Genomic DNA, 17,261 nt, shown 5'->3' with positions numbered 1-17,261 from the left:
GATGTAATGTACAACATGATGACTATAGTTAACAATACTGTATTATATATTTGACAGTTACTAAGAGAATAAATCTTAAAAGTTCTCATCATACACACACACACACAAAAGCAATTTGTAGGGGCGCCTGAGTGGCTCAGTCGTTAAGCATCTGCCTTCGGCTCAGGTCATGATTCCAGGGTCCTGGGATTGAGCCCCGCATCGGGCTCCCTGCTCCACGGGAAGCCTGCTTCTCCCTCTCCCACTCCCCCTGCTTGTGTTCCTGCTCTCTCTCTCTCTCTCTGTCAAATAAATAAAATCTTAAAAAAAAAAAGCAATTTGTAACTATGCAAGATGATGGATGTTGACTAAACTTGTGCTAATTATTTTGCAATATATACATGTATCAAATCATTATGCTCTACACCTAAAACTTATACAATGTTTTATGTAATTATATCTCAATAAAACTGTATAATACATACATACATACATACATACATAACCTATGGATCAATGAGGAAGTCAAAAGGAAAATTACAAATTATTTTGAACTGAATAAAAATGAAAAACACAGCAAGATTTGTGAGATACAACTAAAGGAGTACTTGGAAATTTACATAAATTTCTATAAAAAAAGAAAATAGATCTCAAATGAATGAACTCAGCTTCCGTACACCTTAAGACAAATAGAGGGAAAAAAATAGAAAAAGAACAAGTGAAGCTCAAAGTAAGCAAAGAGAAGTCAATATCATTTATCAGAGTTGACATAAATGAAACAGTACACAGATAAACAGAGAAAATCAATGAAACAAAAGTGATTTTTTGAGATATTCAATAAAATTGTTACATTTCTAGCCAGATTTATCAGAAAAGAGAAATAAATTACCAATATAGTAACAAGAGAGATGACATTACAATGATTTTACAGATAATAAACAATAAAAGATATTATTCTAACAACTTTATGCCAATAAATTCAAATACTTAGATGAAATAAGTCCCTTGAAAGATATAAATTACCAAAGCTCACTCAAGAAGAAATATATAGGGCGCCTGGGTGGCTCAGTTGGTTAAGCGACTGCCTTCGGCTCAGGTCATGATCCTGGAGTCCCTGGATCGAGTCCCGCATCGGGCTCCCTGCTCGGCAGGGAGTCTGCTTCTCCCTCTGACCCTCCCCCCTCTCATGTGCTCTCTTTCATTCTCTATCTCTCAAATAAATAAATAAAATCTTTAAAAAAAAAAAAAAAAAAAGAAATATATAGCCTGAATAGCCTTATATCTATTAAATAAATCAAACTGGTAGTTGAAAAGCTTCCCACAATGAAGATTCCAGACCCAGAAGGTTTGACTGGTGAATTCTACCGAATACTTAAAGAAGAGAGACTATCAATTCTACAAAAACTCTCCCGTTAAATTGAAAAGGAGGCAATACTGTCAAACTTGTTTTCTGAAGCCAGCATTTCTGATACCAAAGCTAGAGAAAGACTTTACAAGAAAAGATAACTACATACTACTATCCCTCAAGTAGATAGGTGTAAAAATTCTGAACAAAATTTTAGCAAATCAAATCTAGCAGTACTTAAAATGGATAATTCATCCTGACTGATGGGGTTTATTCCAGGAGTGAAAAGTTGGTTTAGCAATAAAAATTCAACCAATGTAATTCATCAATATTAACAGACTAAAAAAGAAAGCACTATAGGATCATCTCAGTAGATACAAATAAGCATTTGACAAAATGCAACATTTATTATTGATGAAAAAGAGAATGCTCAGAAAACTAGGGATAGAAGTAAATTTCCTCAAATCAATAAGTGGAAAACCCTTCAGGTAACATCATACTTTAATAGTAAAAGACTGAATAATTTCCCCCAAGATCAGGAAGAACGGTACCATGACTGCCCTCAACAGTTGTATTCAGCAGTTTATTGGGAGATTCCAATGAGTGCAGTAAGGTAAGAAAAATAAACAGAAGGCATCCAGATTGGAAAGAAAGAAGTAAAACTGCTTTTATTCACAGATGACAACCTATGTGGGTAATCCAATGGATTCTTCAAAAAAGGTACTAAAATTAACAAGTGAATTTAGAAAGGTAGGATGTAAACTCTATATACAAAAATCAATTGTATTTTTATACAGTAACAGTGAACAATAGGAAATTGAGATTAAAATGAAAGTATTTATAATAGGATAAAAATATGAAATGTGGAGGAATAAATCTGACAAAAGATATGCAAGACTTGTATGTAGCAATGTACAAACCATTATTGAGAAAATTAAAGACCTAAATAAATGGAGAGATATAACATGTTCATAGATTGGAACACTCAATATTATTAAGATGTTAATTCTCCCCAAAATGATCCATATTCAATATAATCCCAATCAAAAATCTCAGCAGACTATTTTGGAAAAGAGTCTGGAATTTCTTAAAAAGTTAAATATACATGTGCCATATAATTCAACCAGTCTGCTCCTAAGCATCTCCCCAAGGGGAGAGAGAGCACATATCCATACAAAGACTTGTACACAGAGGTTCAAAGTAGCTTTATTTGTAATAAACCAAAACTGCAAGTAACTCAAATGTCTATCAACAGGCAAATGAATAAACAAACTGTGGTAATATTTATACAATTTAATACTTTTCTGTAATAAAAGGTGTAAACTACTGATACCTGCTATAACATACATGAATCTCAAAATAATTCTGGTGTATGAAATGAGACAGACAAAAAGTACAGAGTATATGATTCTATATATATGTATATTTTTTCCCTAAAAAAATGCAGACTACTCTATAGTGACTGTAGATCAGGGCTTCTGGGGTTGCAGGAGGGACAGGGAGTGGTAAGGGAGGAATTACAAAGGGGCATTAAGAAAATTTTGTGGGTGATGGATATTTTCATTATCTTGATTGTGGTGATGGTATGTACAGGTATGTACATGTCAAAACTTAACAAATTGTCTACTTTAAACATGTGTGGTTTATTGTATGCAATTATACCTCAATAAAGCTGTTAAAAAATAAAAGGAATCAGGGCTCCTTGGAGAAATGCCGAATCCAGGAAAGAACAAGATGAAAGTGGAACATCTTCTTGTGCGGAAAATCAAGCAGTACTCAAATAATGAGAACATGTCAAAAGAACATGGGACGGGCTTCCACTGGTTGATTCTGAAACAATGCATGCCTCAAAATAGCTAATGATAATAATGGATTAGAACCCACTGAGGAAAATAAGAATCCAGATATATACACAAATATAAATAAATGAATGAATAAATAAACAAATGGGTAGGGAAAGCCCTTCCTGGGAGTAGAATCCCAACTGGTAAAAGGAATGATGGAATTAGAACCTTGCCTTTGATAATCATCTTAGTAATAAATAATTTAGGAAAGAATCACTGATGAATGCTAAAACTCCCCACAATATACTTACTCATTTCAAAGGGAAGAGTAACTTTACAGTGGAAAACTTCAAACACACTACCTTAAGCATCCAGTCAAAGGTGAAACCACCAGTAATGGGACAAATTGATACCATGTGCCTCCTGATACAAATCACTGAGAAGAATGCAACATGACTTTTGCGGTAGTTTTGCCAAAAGTACGTAATCTGCATCTCATCATGAAAAATGTAAACAAATCCAAAATGAGGGACATTTTCCAAAATAACTGGCCTACAGTCTTCAAAAATCCTACATTCACAGAAGATCAAAGGAGACCACGGAGTCATGATAATGACATGCAATGTGTGAACCTGCATCCAGGACCAAAATAAAGTGTTGTTTCCCACTAAGATAACTGGTGAAATTTGAACACTATCTATCGACTAGGTAATAGTACTGTATGAATTTTAATGTCCTGAATTGACTCTTTTATTGTTATTATGTAAGAGAATGGACCTGTTCTTTAGGAAATGTCCATGGAAGGGGCATTATGTGTGTAACGTATTCTCAAATGGTTCAGGAAACACTATTCATAGGTATAAGGAAAAAATGATAATGGAAATTTGATAAACTGTTGACATTTGAGGAATCTCGGTAAAGGGCACACAGGAATCCTTTGTACTATTCTTGCAACTTTTCTGTAAATTTGAAATTATTTTAAAACAATGTTAAAAAACACTAAGAGTAATAACTAAAAGAATCAAAACAGTACATACAACTTCTAAAACAGAAAAAAAAAAGAAAATTCAGTGTAACAAATGACAGGGAAAGTAAAAAGAATTAAATAGAAAGCATGGCAAACAGAAGGCAAAAAAGACAATTGCAGAAATACTGCCACATATATCAGCAATGATAATAAAATGAATGCATTACACTCACCTATTAAGACAGATGTTCTGATTGTTTAAAACCAAAGAACTCAAGATCTTGCTATATTCTATTTACAAGAGACATACCTGAAACAAAATAACTGAGGAAGGTTGACAATGAAGGAATAGAAAAAGTTGTAAACGGAAAAGGCTACATGCAAGAGGCAGTGGCAGACCCAAATGTCCAGTCTCACCTTCCTCCTTGGTAACTACCTGACAGGCCTCTCTGCTTAGGTGTGGCTACTTCACTAAGTTCTGCCAGTGAGATGGAAATGGACTTGTATTCTGGGATTTCTGAGGTCATTTATCAGGAATTGGCTGAGCTAGGATGGGCCCCTTTTTGCCCTCCTACCTTTCCTCTTCCTTCTGGCCCTCAATGGAGATGTGCTGGCTGGAACTCCAGAAGTCTCGTGGACCATGAGGGGACCTTAGGATGAAAACCATATACCAAGATGGTGAAGCAGAAGATAGGAGCCTGGGTCCCTGATGACATCACAGAGCCCTGGAATACCTATCTCCAGACTTCTACCCAAGAAAGAAATAATCTTTCTTGTTTAAACTGTTATTTATTTATTTTTCCTAATATATGTAGTTCAACCTAAACCTGACAGGAACAATAATATTCTTTAGAAATACTTTAAGACATACATACATAAATGTGTAAGTGGGCAAAGAAGACTATTTCATATTTTATTAAGGAAAACACAACAGGACAATAGTTATGAACCTTTATAAACTCTTTATGCAATAACAATGCAGCTTCAAAATATATAAACCTAACCCTGACTAAAATATAGAAGTGGATGGGAGTTTTATATACATCTCTCTCAGATATGTATAATCAAAACCACAAACTATGAGGAAGGACATAAGGATCACTATAACACAACTTAACAAGCTTATTCTAATGAGGATATAAGAGACTTGTACCCTAGAGACAATATACATATTTTTTGATGCATATGAAAAAGTCACAAAAACTGACCATGTTTTAAGTCAGGGGTCAGCAAACTTTTTGTGAAAAGTCCAGACAGTAAATGTTTTAAGCTGCATGGGCCACAGGGTCTCTGTCACAACCACTCAGTTGTGCAGTTGTAACTGGTAAACAAATGAGTACAGCTGTGTTCCAACAAAACTTGATTTCTAAAATAGGCACCAGGCCCTTGTGGCCTACAGGGTGTAGTCTATGGACCTCTTTTCTAGGTAACAAAGGAAATATCCAAAAATTTCCATAAAGCCGGTATTACCTAGGCCACAGTTACCATGTGTTAAAAATTATGGGGCACCTGGGTGGCTCAGTCAGTTAAGCATCCAACTCTTGATTTCAGCTCAGGTCATGATCTCAGATAGTGAGATCAAGCCCTGCACCACACTCTGTGCTAGGCATGGAGCCTGCCTAAGATTCTCTCTCTCCCTCTCCCTCTGCCCCTCCCTGCCCCACACTCTCACTCTCTCTAAAAAAAAAAAATTTTTAATTAATGTAATAGCAAAATAAATAAATAAATAAAGTCCACCCCCTCCCAGATCTACAAATCTGGAAATTTTTAAATGCACTTCTAAATAAATCTTGGGTTGAAGAGAAAATAAAAACTGAAAACATAAATCAGAAGTTTAAAAAAAAAAAGCCATTGGAACCTATGGAATGAAGCAAAAGTGAGGAGGAAAATTTACAGCATTAAAAGTATTTATCAGAAAAGAAGGAAGACAGACAATAAACTTAGTTTTCACCTCAAGAATTTATCTTTTTAAAGATTTTATTTATTTACCTGAGAAAGAGAGAGAGAGCGAGAGGGCGAGAGCGCACAGCAGGGGGAGCGGCAGGCAGAGGGAGAAGCAGGCTTCCCGCGGAGCAGGGAGACCGACGTGGGACTTGATCCCAGGACCCCAAGATCATGACCTGAGCCGAAGGCAGACGCTTAACGACTGAGCCACCCAGGTGCCCCTTATCTCAAGAATTTAGAATGAAGACAACAATGAGAACAACACAGCAACAATAAAACATACAGAAAACAGAAGGAAGAAATTAATAAAGAAAAAAAGCAGAATTTTTTTAAAAAGCTAAGAAACTGAATTGATCTGGAGAACTTAAAGCTGGTCCTTTGAAAAAACCAACAAAATAGATGAGCCTTTGGCAACAGAATCAAGAAAAAAGAGAAAACACAAGTAAACAGCATTAGCAATGGAAAAGGGGACATACTTAAAGAAACAGATCACACAATCATCCACTCAAGAAATATTTAAGGAATGGCTACCATGTGACAGGCCTTGCTCTAGGTGCTAGTCAACAAGACAGACAAGGTCCCCACAATCATGGAGACAACAATCTAATGGGGGGAAAGAGACTGTAAATAATAAAAGAATAACTTCCCTTAATGATAAATGCTACAAAGAAAATGAAACAGATTTAAAAAAGAAATTTTTTTTAATGTTAAATACATATATCCTCAAGTCCAAAGAATGGAAAACAGATGAAATGGATAATTTTCTAGGAAACTATAAATTACCATAACTGACAAATTCTGCATGATTCCACTTATATGAGGCATCTAAAATAGTCAAACTCATAGAAGCAGAGAATACAGTAGTGGTTGCCAGGGAATGGGGGTAGGTATAAAGGGGGTTGTTATTCAATGGGCATAAAGCTTCAGTTATGCTACATGAATAAATTCTAAAGATCTGCTGTACAACATGGTGCCTATAGTTAACAGTAAGATACAGTGCATTTCAAAATTTGTTAGGACGACAGATCTCATGCTCTCTTCTTACCACAAAAAACAAAATAAAATGAATCAAAAAAAAAACCTGCAAAGGACACAAGGAAACTTTGGAGGTACTGAAAATGTCTATTACCTTGATTGTGGTGATGGTATCACGTCTATTTACACAGTCCGAACTCATCAAATTATATATATTAAATAGTGTAGTTCTTTGTATATCAATTATGCCTTAACAAAGCTGTTTAAAAAATGAACAAGCAAGAAAAAAAATAGCACTGTGCAGCTAAAATAAGGTCTTGAAGATTAAGATGGTTAAAAAAAAACCCAGAACACTCAATGGGTGCCATAATTTTCATTGTTCATAGGTCTCTCCTTTATTGTATGTGTGATGACATTCTAGCCCTATACCTGATTTATATGTAGGTTCTAAATCATTTGTAACCCAATAAAGTCAGAAGTAAAACTTGTAAAGCCCAGTAAGATAAGACAAGGATAAGGCTCAGGAATTCAAACAATAGAGGAAGAGAAGAATCATCTTATGTCTTATATTGCATATCTTACTTATTCCTATCTTGCATAACTGAAACTTTGTATCCTTTGACAAGAAACTTTCAGCTTGATGAAATCCCATTTGCCTATTTTTGCTTTTGTTGCCATATCCACAAAAATCATTGCCAAGTTCTTGAAAAAGCTTTTTTCCTACATTTTACTCTACTAGTTTTATGGTTTTAGGTCTTACATTTCAGTCTTGAATCCACTTTGAGTTGATTTTTGTATATGGTGTGAGTAAAGGGCCTAATTTCATTTCTGTACATGTGGATATCCAGGTTTTCCAAAATCATGTATTCATTTTATTGTGGATTCTTGGCACTCTTGTTGAAGATCAGTCAACTGTAGATATGTGGTTTTATTTCTGGGCCTTCAATTCTGTTCCGTTGGTCTAGATGTCAATTTTTATGCCAGTATCATACTTTTTCATTACAATAGCTTTGTAATAATATTTAGAAACCAGTCAGTGTGATGCCTCCATCTTCATTCTTGCTCAAGATTGCTTTAGCTATTTGGGGTCTTTTGTGAGTCCATATGAATTTTAGGATTGTTTTTTTCTATTTATGTAAAAAATGCCATTGGGAGGGCAACTGGGTGGCTCAGATGGTTAAGCATCTAGCTCTTGATTTTGGCTCAGGTCATGACCTCACGGTCCTGGGATCGAGACCCACATTAGACTCCCTGCTCAGTGGGGAATATGCTTGTCTCCCTCTCTCTCTGCCCCTCTCCACTCTCTCTCAAATAAATAAGTTTTTTTTTAAATGCCCTTGTGTTCTCTCTCTCGCTGTGTTTCTCTGTGTCAAATAAAAATCTTGAAAAAAAAATAAAAAATAAAATGCCATTAGGATTTTAATAGAGAATGCACGGACTCTGTAGATCACTGTCAGTAGCATGGACATTTAATAATATTAATTCTTCCAATCCATGAACATGGCATGTCTTTCCATTCTGTCTTCCTTAATTTCCTTCATCAATATTTTATAATTTTCAGGGTACAAGTCTCTGACTTTGGTTAAGCTTATCCCTAAGTATTTTATACTTATCACTAAGTATTGTGAATGGGATTGTATTCCCTATTTGGGTAGTTTGTTGTTTGTGCATGGAAACTCAACTGATTTTTATATATTTGTTTTGTATTCTGCAACTTTACTGAATTTATTAGTTCTAAGATTTTTGTTGTTGAGTCTAGGGTTTTCTATATATGCGATCTGTCATCTGAGATCTGAGATAAATTTTACTTCTGATATAGAGGCCTTTTACTTCTTTTTCTTGTATGATTGCTCTAAGACTTCCAGTACTATGTTGAATAGAAGTGGCAAGAGTGGGTGTCTTTGCCTTGTACTGGATCTTAGAGGGAAAGCTTTCAGTTCTTTCTTCAGCAGCACATATAATATTGCACTGAGGTAAGTTCCTTCTATAACTATGTTGTTGAATTTTTATACTTTTCCTGCATTTTTTGTTGAGTTTTTATGGTTTTTGTGCATCAACTGAGGTGATCATGTGGTTTTTAATCTCTCATTCTGTTAATATGGTATATCAAATTGATTTATTTGCATAGGTTGAAACAACTTATATCCCAGGGATAATCACATTTGTATACTTGTTAATGGTGTATAATCTTTTCAATGTGCTGTTGAATTCAGTTTGCTGGTATTTTATTAAAGATTTTTGCATCCCTGTTCATTAGGGATATTTGCTTGTAGTACTCTTTTCCTGTGGTAGCTTTATGTGGCTTTGGTATCAGGGAAATGCTGGTCTCATAAAATGAGTTTGGAAGTGTTCCCTCTTCTGTTTTAAAAGGGTTTAAGAAAGGGGCGCCTGGGTGGCTCAGTCGTTAGGCGTCTGCCTTCAGCTTAGGTTGTGAGCCCGGGGTCCTGGGATCGAGCCCCACATTGGGCAGGAGGCCTGCTTCTCCCTCTCCCACTCCCCCTGCTTGTGTTCCCTCTCTGTGTCTCTCTCTGTCAAATAAATAAATAAAATCTTAAAAAAAAAAGGGTTTAAGAAAGATTGGTATTAATTCCTCTTTGAATGTTTGGTAGAATTTACCTGTGAAGTCATCTGGTCCTGAGGTTTTTCTCCTACTCTGTCATCTTACAGATGTCACCCTTCGTGTAATTTAAAGTTTATGCCAGTAGTTACTTCCCTCATGGATATATCACAAAGATGAATGAGTATTATTTTTAAAGTTATTTTCTCATTGTTTCTGCATGGTGTGAGGTTGGCTTTATCTCTAGATATGTAATACCTATAAGCTTTAGGAATGTTCCATTTAGGGACGGGAGGATCTGGTGCAATTAGGACATTTTTTTTTTAAAGATTTTATTTATTTGACAGAGAGAGAGAGACAGCGAGAGAGGGAACACAAGCAGGGGGAGTGGGAGAGGGAGAAGCAGGCTTCCCGCCGAGCAGGGAGCCCGATGCGGGGCTCGATCCCAGGACCCCAGGATAATGACCTGAGCCGAAGGCAGACGCTTAACGACTGAGCCACCCAGGCATCCCAGGACATTTTTTTTTTAATTAATGGCTTACAACATCCCTAAGATAACTGTGAACATCCCACTGTTATTCCTTTTGAGAAAGATAGGAATATAAACTTCAAAAAGGATGTTTATTAATGCAAGGTATACGTGTGTGTGTATATATATACATATATAATATACATATATATACATACATATATATATGGCATACACACACACACACATATATGCACTATCTATATATTTGTAATACACACACACACATACACACATTTGCACTAAGCCCCCAAAGTGAAACCCATCATTATAAGCAATTAAATGTTAAAGTGACTCCCTTGCATTATTGTGTAACTTTAAGCTGTTCTCAATTGGAAAAAAAAAAACTAATAGAATGCTCATTTAGTCTTATTTAGTCATTCATTTATTCAACGTTTATTCTGTTCCTATCTTATATTTTCTCTGTTTCTGTCCAGGTTGCCCTTTTCCTTTATGGATTCTTAGGCCCCTTGAATTTCCTATCACAATGCTGCATTACAGTCTTTACTACTCAATACTTTTGAGAATCTGTGTAGGAGTAGGGGCTGCAGCTTTTACTTCTTGATTTCTCTCCAATACATCCTGTAAAAGAAACTGCTCCAAATATCCCCTAAGTATCTTTCGTAGTAAACAAAAGCCCTAATTCCTAGCTGGGTGCATTGACTCTAAGCTAAAATATTTCTTAGCATCTCTTGCAGCTAGTTGTTACTGTATACTTGCTCACTAATAAGGTATTTATGAAAAAGTTATATGTACTACCTGGAAGATTCCTTAAAAAGAGGGGGATCTTTTTAAAAACTTCCTTCCATTTGCTGTTTAGAATATCATGGTAAGTCTGAAAGTTTATCATCCATCCTGGGCTATTTGGAGACCTTGTAAAATGGAGTAACAAGACAGAAGATGCCTATTTCCTTTAATAACAGCCATTTACTGTCTACCTGTTTACTTCCTTTCCGTGATGGAGAATTTAACTTTGCTTAAGGTACTATTTTTGGAGTTTTTGCTTAGTTCTCAACCAAATGTAATTTTAAGTAATACAACCTAGTAAATTGTTATACACATATTATGAACCTAAATAAAAATATTCTGATTATTTGACTTTAATTTGGGGGCTATGAACTCAGGGCTATATCCATGTATAAGACAGATGCTATTCATATAAGAATAAAAGGCTAGACCTAAAAAAAAATGTATGGAGAGGTTTTCAACTTTATTAGTGATCAACAAAATGCAAAGTAAAGCCACAATACAATACTACTACACACTCACCAGAATGGCAAAAATGAACAAGTATTGGCAAGGATGTGGAAGAAGCAACTCTCCAATATTGCTGTTAGGGGTGAAAACTGGTACAGACACTTTGGAAAACTGTTGGCATTATCTATTAAAGCTGAACATATATACACATATACTTATATATTCTACTCCTAGGTAGGTACCCAACAGAAATACCCAACAAATGTACATATGTTCACAACAACAAGAATATTCATAGCAGGACAATTTATAAGAGCCTTTTAAAAACTGGAACACTCTCTCAAGAATGAATAAACTGTGGTATGCTCATACAATGGAATACTTAACACTGCAACAAGAATTACTAAACTATTGCTTCATGTAACAACATGGATGAATCTTTCAAACATAATACTGATTGAAAGAAACTAGACACAAAAGAGTACATATTGTATGATTCCATTTATATATGGTTGAAAAACAGGAGAAAGTGACCTATGGTGTTAGAAGTCAAGATTGTGGAAAATCGGGATTCCAACAAAAGCATCTGGCTACAGAGCTACGTTCTTATTTATTATGCTATATTGTCTTTCCAGAAAAGAGAAAAAAAATCCAATTCATTTTATAACTTAATAAAATAATCCTGAAACCAAAACTAATCAAGAGAAGTCCAAGCCAAGAACACTTTAGGCTAATGTCACTTATGGACATAGATGTAACATCTTTTTTAAGATTTATTTATTTATTTGAGAGAGCGAGAATGAGAGAGAGAGTACATGAGAAGGGGGAGGGTCAGAGGGAGAAGCAGGCTCCCTGCCGAGCAGGGAGCCTGATGCGGGACTCGATCCCGGGACTCCTGGATCATGACCTGAGCCGAAGGCAGTCAGTTGCTCAACCAACTGAGCCACCCAGGCGCCCTAGATGTAACATCTTAAGCCAAATATTAGCAAATAGAATTTACTTTGTATTAAAAGAACAATACATCATGGGAAAGTAGGGTTTATCTCAGGAATGCAACAACAGTTCAGTTTAGTTTTCAATGTAAATCATTACCTTAACTAATGAAAAGGGAAAACAGCCACATTGCCAATTCAGGAAATGACAAGCAGGCATATGATAAAACTAGAGACATTCATGATTAAAAACTCTCAGTAAACTAGAAAGAAACTTCCTTAAGTTAATGAAGGAATAGAGGATGCCTACCACAAAATCAGAACACCCATACTTGATAGCACGTCAGAAGTATCCCCATTAGATTCAGAAAGACAGTGATGTTTGCCACTCAACTCTGCTATTCAACTTTTATGTGTAAGTCCATACCAATGAAATAAGAACACTCCTGATTGTTTGCAGATTATGATCACCTACCTAGAAAAAGACATAGCACCTATATGGCAAGAATAACCATCCAGAATTTATAATAGAAAAAGGGAAAAAATCCTATTTAGAAAAGCAACAAAAAGTATGAATTTAATGAGAAATACTATAGTGTATATTTGTTGTTTTTGCTGCCATATATTGTCTCCTCCTTCTTCTGGAAATAGTAAAATGAAAGTAGGATTACCAAAACCCTTTCTCCTTCAAGGTGACAAAATGACCTTAGATTAGCTTCCCAGAAACCTGGTAAGTGTAGACCATCAGCTGTGTAACCCAAGTGGGCCTGGCACATAAACACCTAGTAGGAGCCACAGCCTAGGTTCAAGTGCATATACTTCTTGTTCTTGGGCCCTGTCCCTGGCTGGGATCCAGACTATGCACAGGGACAAGATGGAGTGGTCCTTAATTTTGGACATGGGACTTTTAAGCCACAGTGGCTCCCACTCTCCCCCATCCCCATCCCATATGCTGTCATTCCTTCACAGTCCTCTCACAATAACACTATAAGGGGAACAGTGAATTAATATCTCCACTTAACATATAAGGAAACTGAGGCAGAGAGACCTTGAGTTATTTTCCCAAAGTCACACACCCAGTTAAAGGTGCCTTCAGGACTCAAACCAGGTTGGCTGGCTCAAGGTCCCAGGCTCTCAGCCACTGCCTGTTTCACAAATCAGTGGTATGTGAGGACAACTAGTGATGTGACCACAAGGGGTTAACTCAGTTAAGTTCCAGATGAAGTAAGGTTTTAAATGTAAGAACCAAAATGATAAAAGAAAATACTTTGGGCTATAATTATGGTCTTCAGGAAAAGAAAGGTATTTTAAAGAAGACAAATGGCATAAATGATAACACAGTAAATACATTCATTTCAAAGTTTTTGTCTAACAAATAGCACAATAAAGTTGCAACACACTTGACAAAGGATGAAATTCCCAGAACATATAAAGAAATCATGCACATCAGCAGGTAAAAACCCCAACAACTCTCACTAATAACTGCCTGACATTAAGAGTGGCCCTGTATGCCAGGTTTGAGCAAATCTCTTAATCTCTGAGCGCCTTTCCTCATCAATGAAGGGAGGCACAGGACTTTGGGGAAGATTAAATGAGAGGAGACACATCAAGTACCTGACAGTTTCCATTAGCAATGACTTTTGTCAATGTCTTTCCAATGTCTACGGTTTTTCTCCTATAATCTATTGATGTAATGAATTATAATACATTTAGATTTCCTGAAGCTTAAGGAACCTTGTATTTCTGGATTAAACTGAATTTACTCATTGTGTATTATTCCCTAATTACACTGCTATATTTGATTTGTTGATATTTTATTCTGAATTTTTACATCTACAAGTGATATTGGTCAATAATTTTCTTTTTCTGTGATATCTCTAATCAGGTTTTGGTGTTAAAATTATTCTAGTTATTTAAAAAAAATTGGGGAGATTTTAACCTTTCTGTATGGTCTGGAAAAACATGTGAATTGATTTAGAACCACCTATCCTTCAAAGGTTACTTAGAATTCAGCTGTGAAGCCATGTAAACATGATGTCTTTTACAATCACAGATCCTTAATCACCATTTTCAGTCTCAGCTTTGATAACTGCACTAAATAGGGTTTCTATTTTTTAATCAACTTTAGTGTATTTTCCTAAGAAATCACCCATTTCCTTTAGATTTTCAAATCATTTGTCACAAAAGTCATGTACTAATGACTTATAACTTACCCATTCTTTTTTTTTTTACTTTTGTCATACAGTCAGAAGTGTAGGGAGTACAGTTCAAAGAATTTTAACATAGACTCCAGTAGCCACTTTAACAAGGATACAGAATTTTCCATCAACCACTCTAAAAAACTGTCTCAGTTTGGTAATCTACTCACCTACTGAAGGAATTGGGGTTGTTTCTATTTTATGGCAGTTATGACAAAGCATATAATTTCATAATTTCATATGTTCCTTTCTCTATGGCAGATAACAAGACTGCTAAGTCACATAGTTTTCTAAAGTGACTATTATCACTGTGCATTTGCACTAGCATTTTATGAGCTCTGGTTCTGCATCCTTGCCAGCACTTGGTTCTGTATATATTTTAGTGATTCTACTAGGTATGTAGGGGTATCTCATCATGGTTTCCATTTTCATTTTCCTAATAGCTAGTGATGTTCACCATCTTTTCATGTGCTTATTTGCTATCCTTATATACTTATTGAAGTATCTGTTCATACCTTTTGCCTGTTTAATTGGGTTGTTTGCTTTTTTGTCGAGTTTTAAGAGTTCTTTATATATTCTTGATACAAGTCTATTGTCCGATATGTGATTTGCAAATATTTTCACTCGTTCTGTAGCTAGTCTTTTTATTCTCTTAAAAGTTTCTTTCATGGGGTGTGTGGGTGGCGTGTCTGACTTCAGCTCAGGTCATGATCTCAGGGTCCTGGGATCGAGCCCCAGGTCAGGCTCCCTGCTCAGTGGGGAGTCTGCTTCTCCCTCTCCCTCTGCCCTTCCCCCTTCCATGCTGGCTCGTGTTCTCTCTCTCTCAAATAAACTTTTTTAAAAGTTTCACTCAGCAAAGTTTTTAATTTTAATGAAGTCTCATTTATCAAATTTTTTTCTTTTACGGAAAATACTTTTGGTTCTATGTGTAAGTTGTTGGCAAACCCAACACAGATTTTCTCCTCTCTTTTCCTCTAAATCTTTCATAGTTTTGTCTTCTATTTGGACCTATGATCTTTTCTTTATATGAAGTTTGATATAAGGTTTAGATTGACATTATTTTATATATGGTAGTCTAATTGTCTAATGCCATTTGTTGAAAATGCTATCCTTCCTTCACTGCATAGCTTTTTCGGTTTTGTCTAAAACCAGTTGGTCATCTTTTTGTGGGTCTATTTCTGAACTCTATTCCGTTCCACTGATCTAGGTGTTTATCCCTTAACCAGTACCATGCTATCTCAATTACTGAAACAGCACACAAATGTACTCTCAATTTGCCGCTCTTCTCTACTTTTGGTCTCTACAGATTAGCCTATTCTGGGTATTTCATACCATTATGTGGCTTTCTGTATCAGGCTTCTTTAACTTAGCATGTATTCAGGCCTCATCCATTTCTAGCATTTATCAGTACTTCGTTCCTTTTTATAACTGAATACTCCCATTGTACGGATACACTACATTTTGTTTATCCTTATCAGTTGATGGACATATGGGCTGTTTCCATGTTTTGGCTATTATAAAAAATGCTGCTATCAGCATTCAAGTACAAGTTTTTCTTTGAACCCTTGTTTTCAATTGTCTTTGGTTTTACCTAAGGGTAGAATTGCTAGGTCATATGTTAATTCTATATATAAATTGTTGAGGAATCACCAGACTTTTCCACAGCAAGTGAAGCAATGGATATTCCCACCTGCAATGAGTCAGGGTTCCACTGTCTCCACAGCCTCAGCAATATGTTATTTTCCTTTTTAAAAAATTATAGCTATCCTAGTGGGTGGGAAGTAGTATGTCGTCATTATTATTTTTTACTTGCATTTCCCTAGACTAATGATGTTGGACAGCTTTTTATGTGTTTACTGGCCATTTATATACATTCCTTGGAGAAATGTCTACTCAAGTCCTTTGCCCATTTTTAAAAATTGAGATGCAATTCATATAAAATCAACCATTTTAAAGTGGACAGTTCAGTAGGACTTAGTACATTCACAATGCTGGGGGACCCCAATGCCTGACTAGTTCTAAAACATGTTTATCACCCCAAAATAAAACACCAGATTCATTAAGCAGCTGCTCCCCATTCTTCCCTCTCTTCAACCCATTGCCAACCACCAATTTGCTTTCTGTCTCTATGAATTTAGCTATTCTGAATACTTTATATAATGAAATCATACAATATGTGACCTTTTGTGTTTGGCTTCCTTTACTTAGCATAATGTTTTCAAGATGCCTCCATGTTGTAGCAGGTTTCAACATTTCATTCCTTTTCTATGAATGAGTAATGTTCCATTCAATGGATATACAGTTGATCCTTAATATGGGTTTGAATTGTGTGAGTCCACTTATATACAGATTTTTTCTTAAATACAGAAAAGTATTATAAATGTATTTTCTTTCTTATTATTTTATTAACATTTTCTTTTCCATAGCTTACTTTATTAGAAGAATACAGTATATAATATATATACAAAATATGTGTTAATTGACTGTTTATGTTATCAGTAAGGTTTCTGGTCAACAGTAGGCTATCAGTAGTTAAGTTTTGGGGAGGTCAAAAGTTATATTTTTTACTGCATGGAGGGTTGGCACCCCAGCCCCCATGCTGTTCAAGGATCAACTATACTATATTTAGCTTATCCGTTCATCAGCTGATGAACATTTGGGTTGTTTCCATCTTTTGACTATTGTAACTACTGCTGCTATGAATATTCACATACAAGTATTTGAGTATATGTTTTTAATTCTTTTGGATATGTACCTAGGAATACAATTACTAGATCATAAGATAATTCTATTTTAACCTTTTGAAGAACCACCAAACTGTTTTTCAGTGACCACACCATTTTATATTCCCACC

General features: G+C 35.6%; 1 protein-coding gene across 3 annotated transcripts in view; it reads right to left on the bottom strand.

Moving 5' to 3' along the window:
- Positions 1-17,261, bottom strand: part of BRCC3 (BRCA1/BRCA2-containing complex subunit 3) — a 58,361-nt gene that overhangs the window by 12,750 nt on the left and 28,350 nt on the right. For 2 of the 3 annotated variants that reach the window (XM_045884697.3, XM_064574787.1), the window contains one exon: positions 4,651-4,725. The exons of the other annotated variant lie outside the window; for it this stretch is intronic. In XM_045884697.3, coding sequence (XP_045740653.1) covers positions 4,651-4,725 — 75 coding nt within the window. The remainder of the gene's footprint in view (positions 1-4,650; positions 4,726-17,261) is intronic. 3 annotated transcript variants of the gene reach the window in all.

The sequence above is a fragment of the Mirounga angustirostris genome, unplaced genomic scaffold, assembly GCF_029215605.1.
Source record: "Mirounga angustirostris isolate CCGP_5_RB_7025 unplaced genomic scaffold, mMirAng1.0.hap1 SCAF_11, whole genome shotgun sequence".
NCBI lineage: Eukaryota > Metazoa > Chordata > Mammalia > Carnivora > Phocidae > Mirounga > Mirounga angustirostris.
The sequence above is the reverse complement of the archived record's forward strand: the minus strand, read 5'-3'. Positions and strand labels throughout refer to the sequence as shown.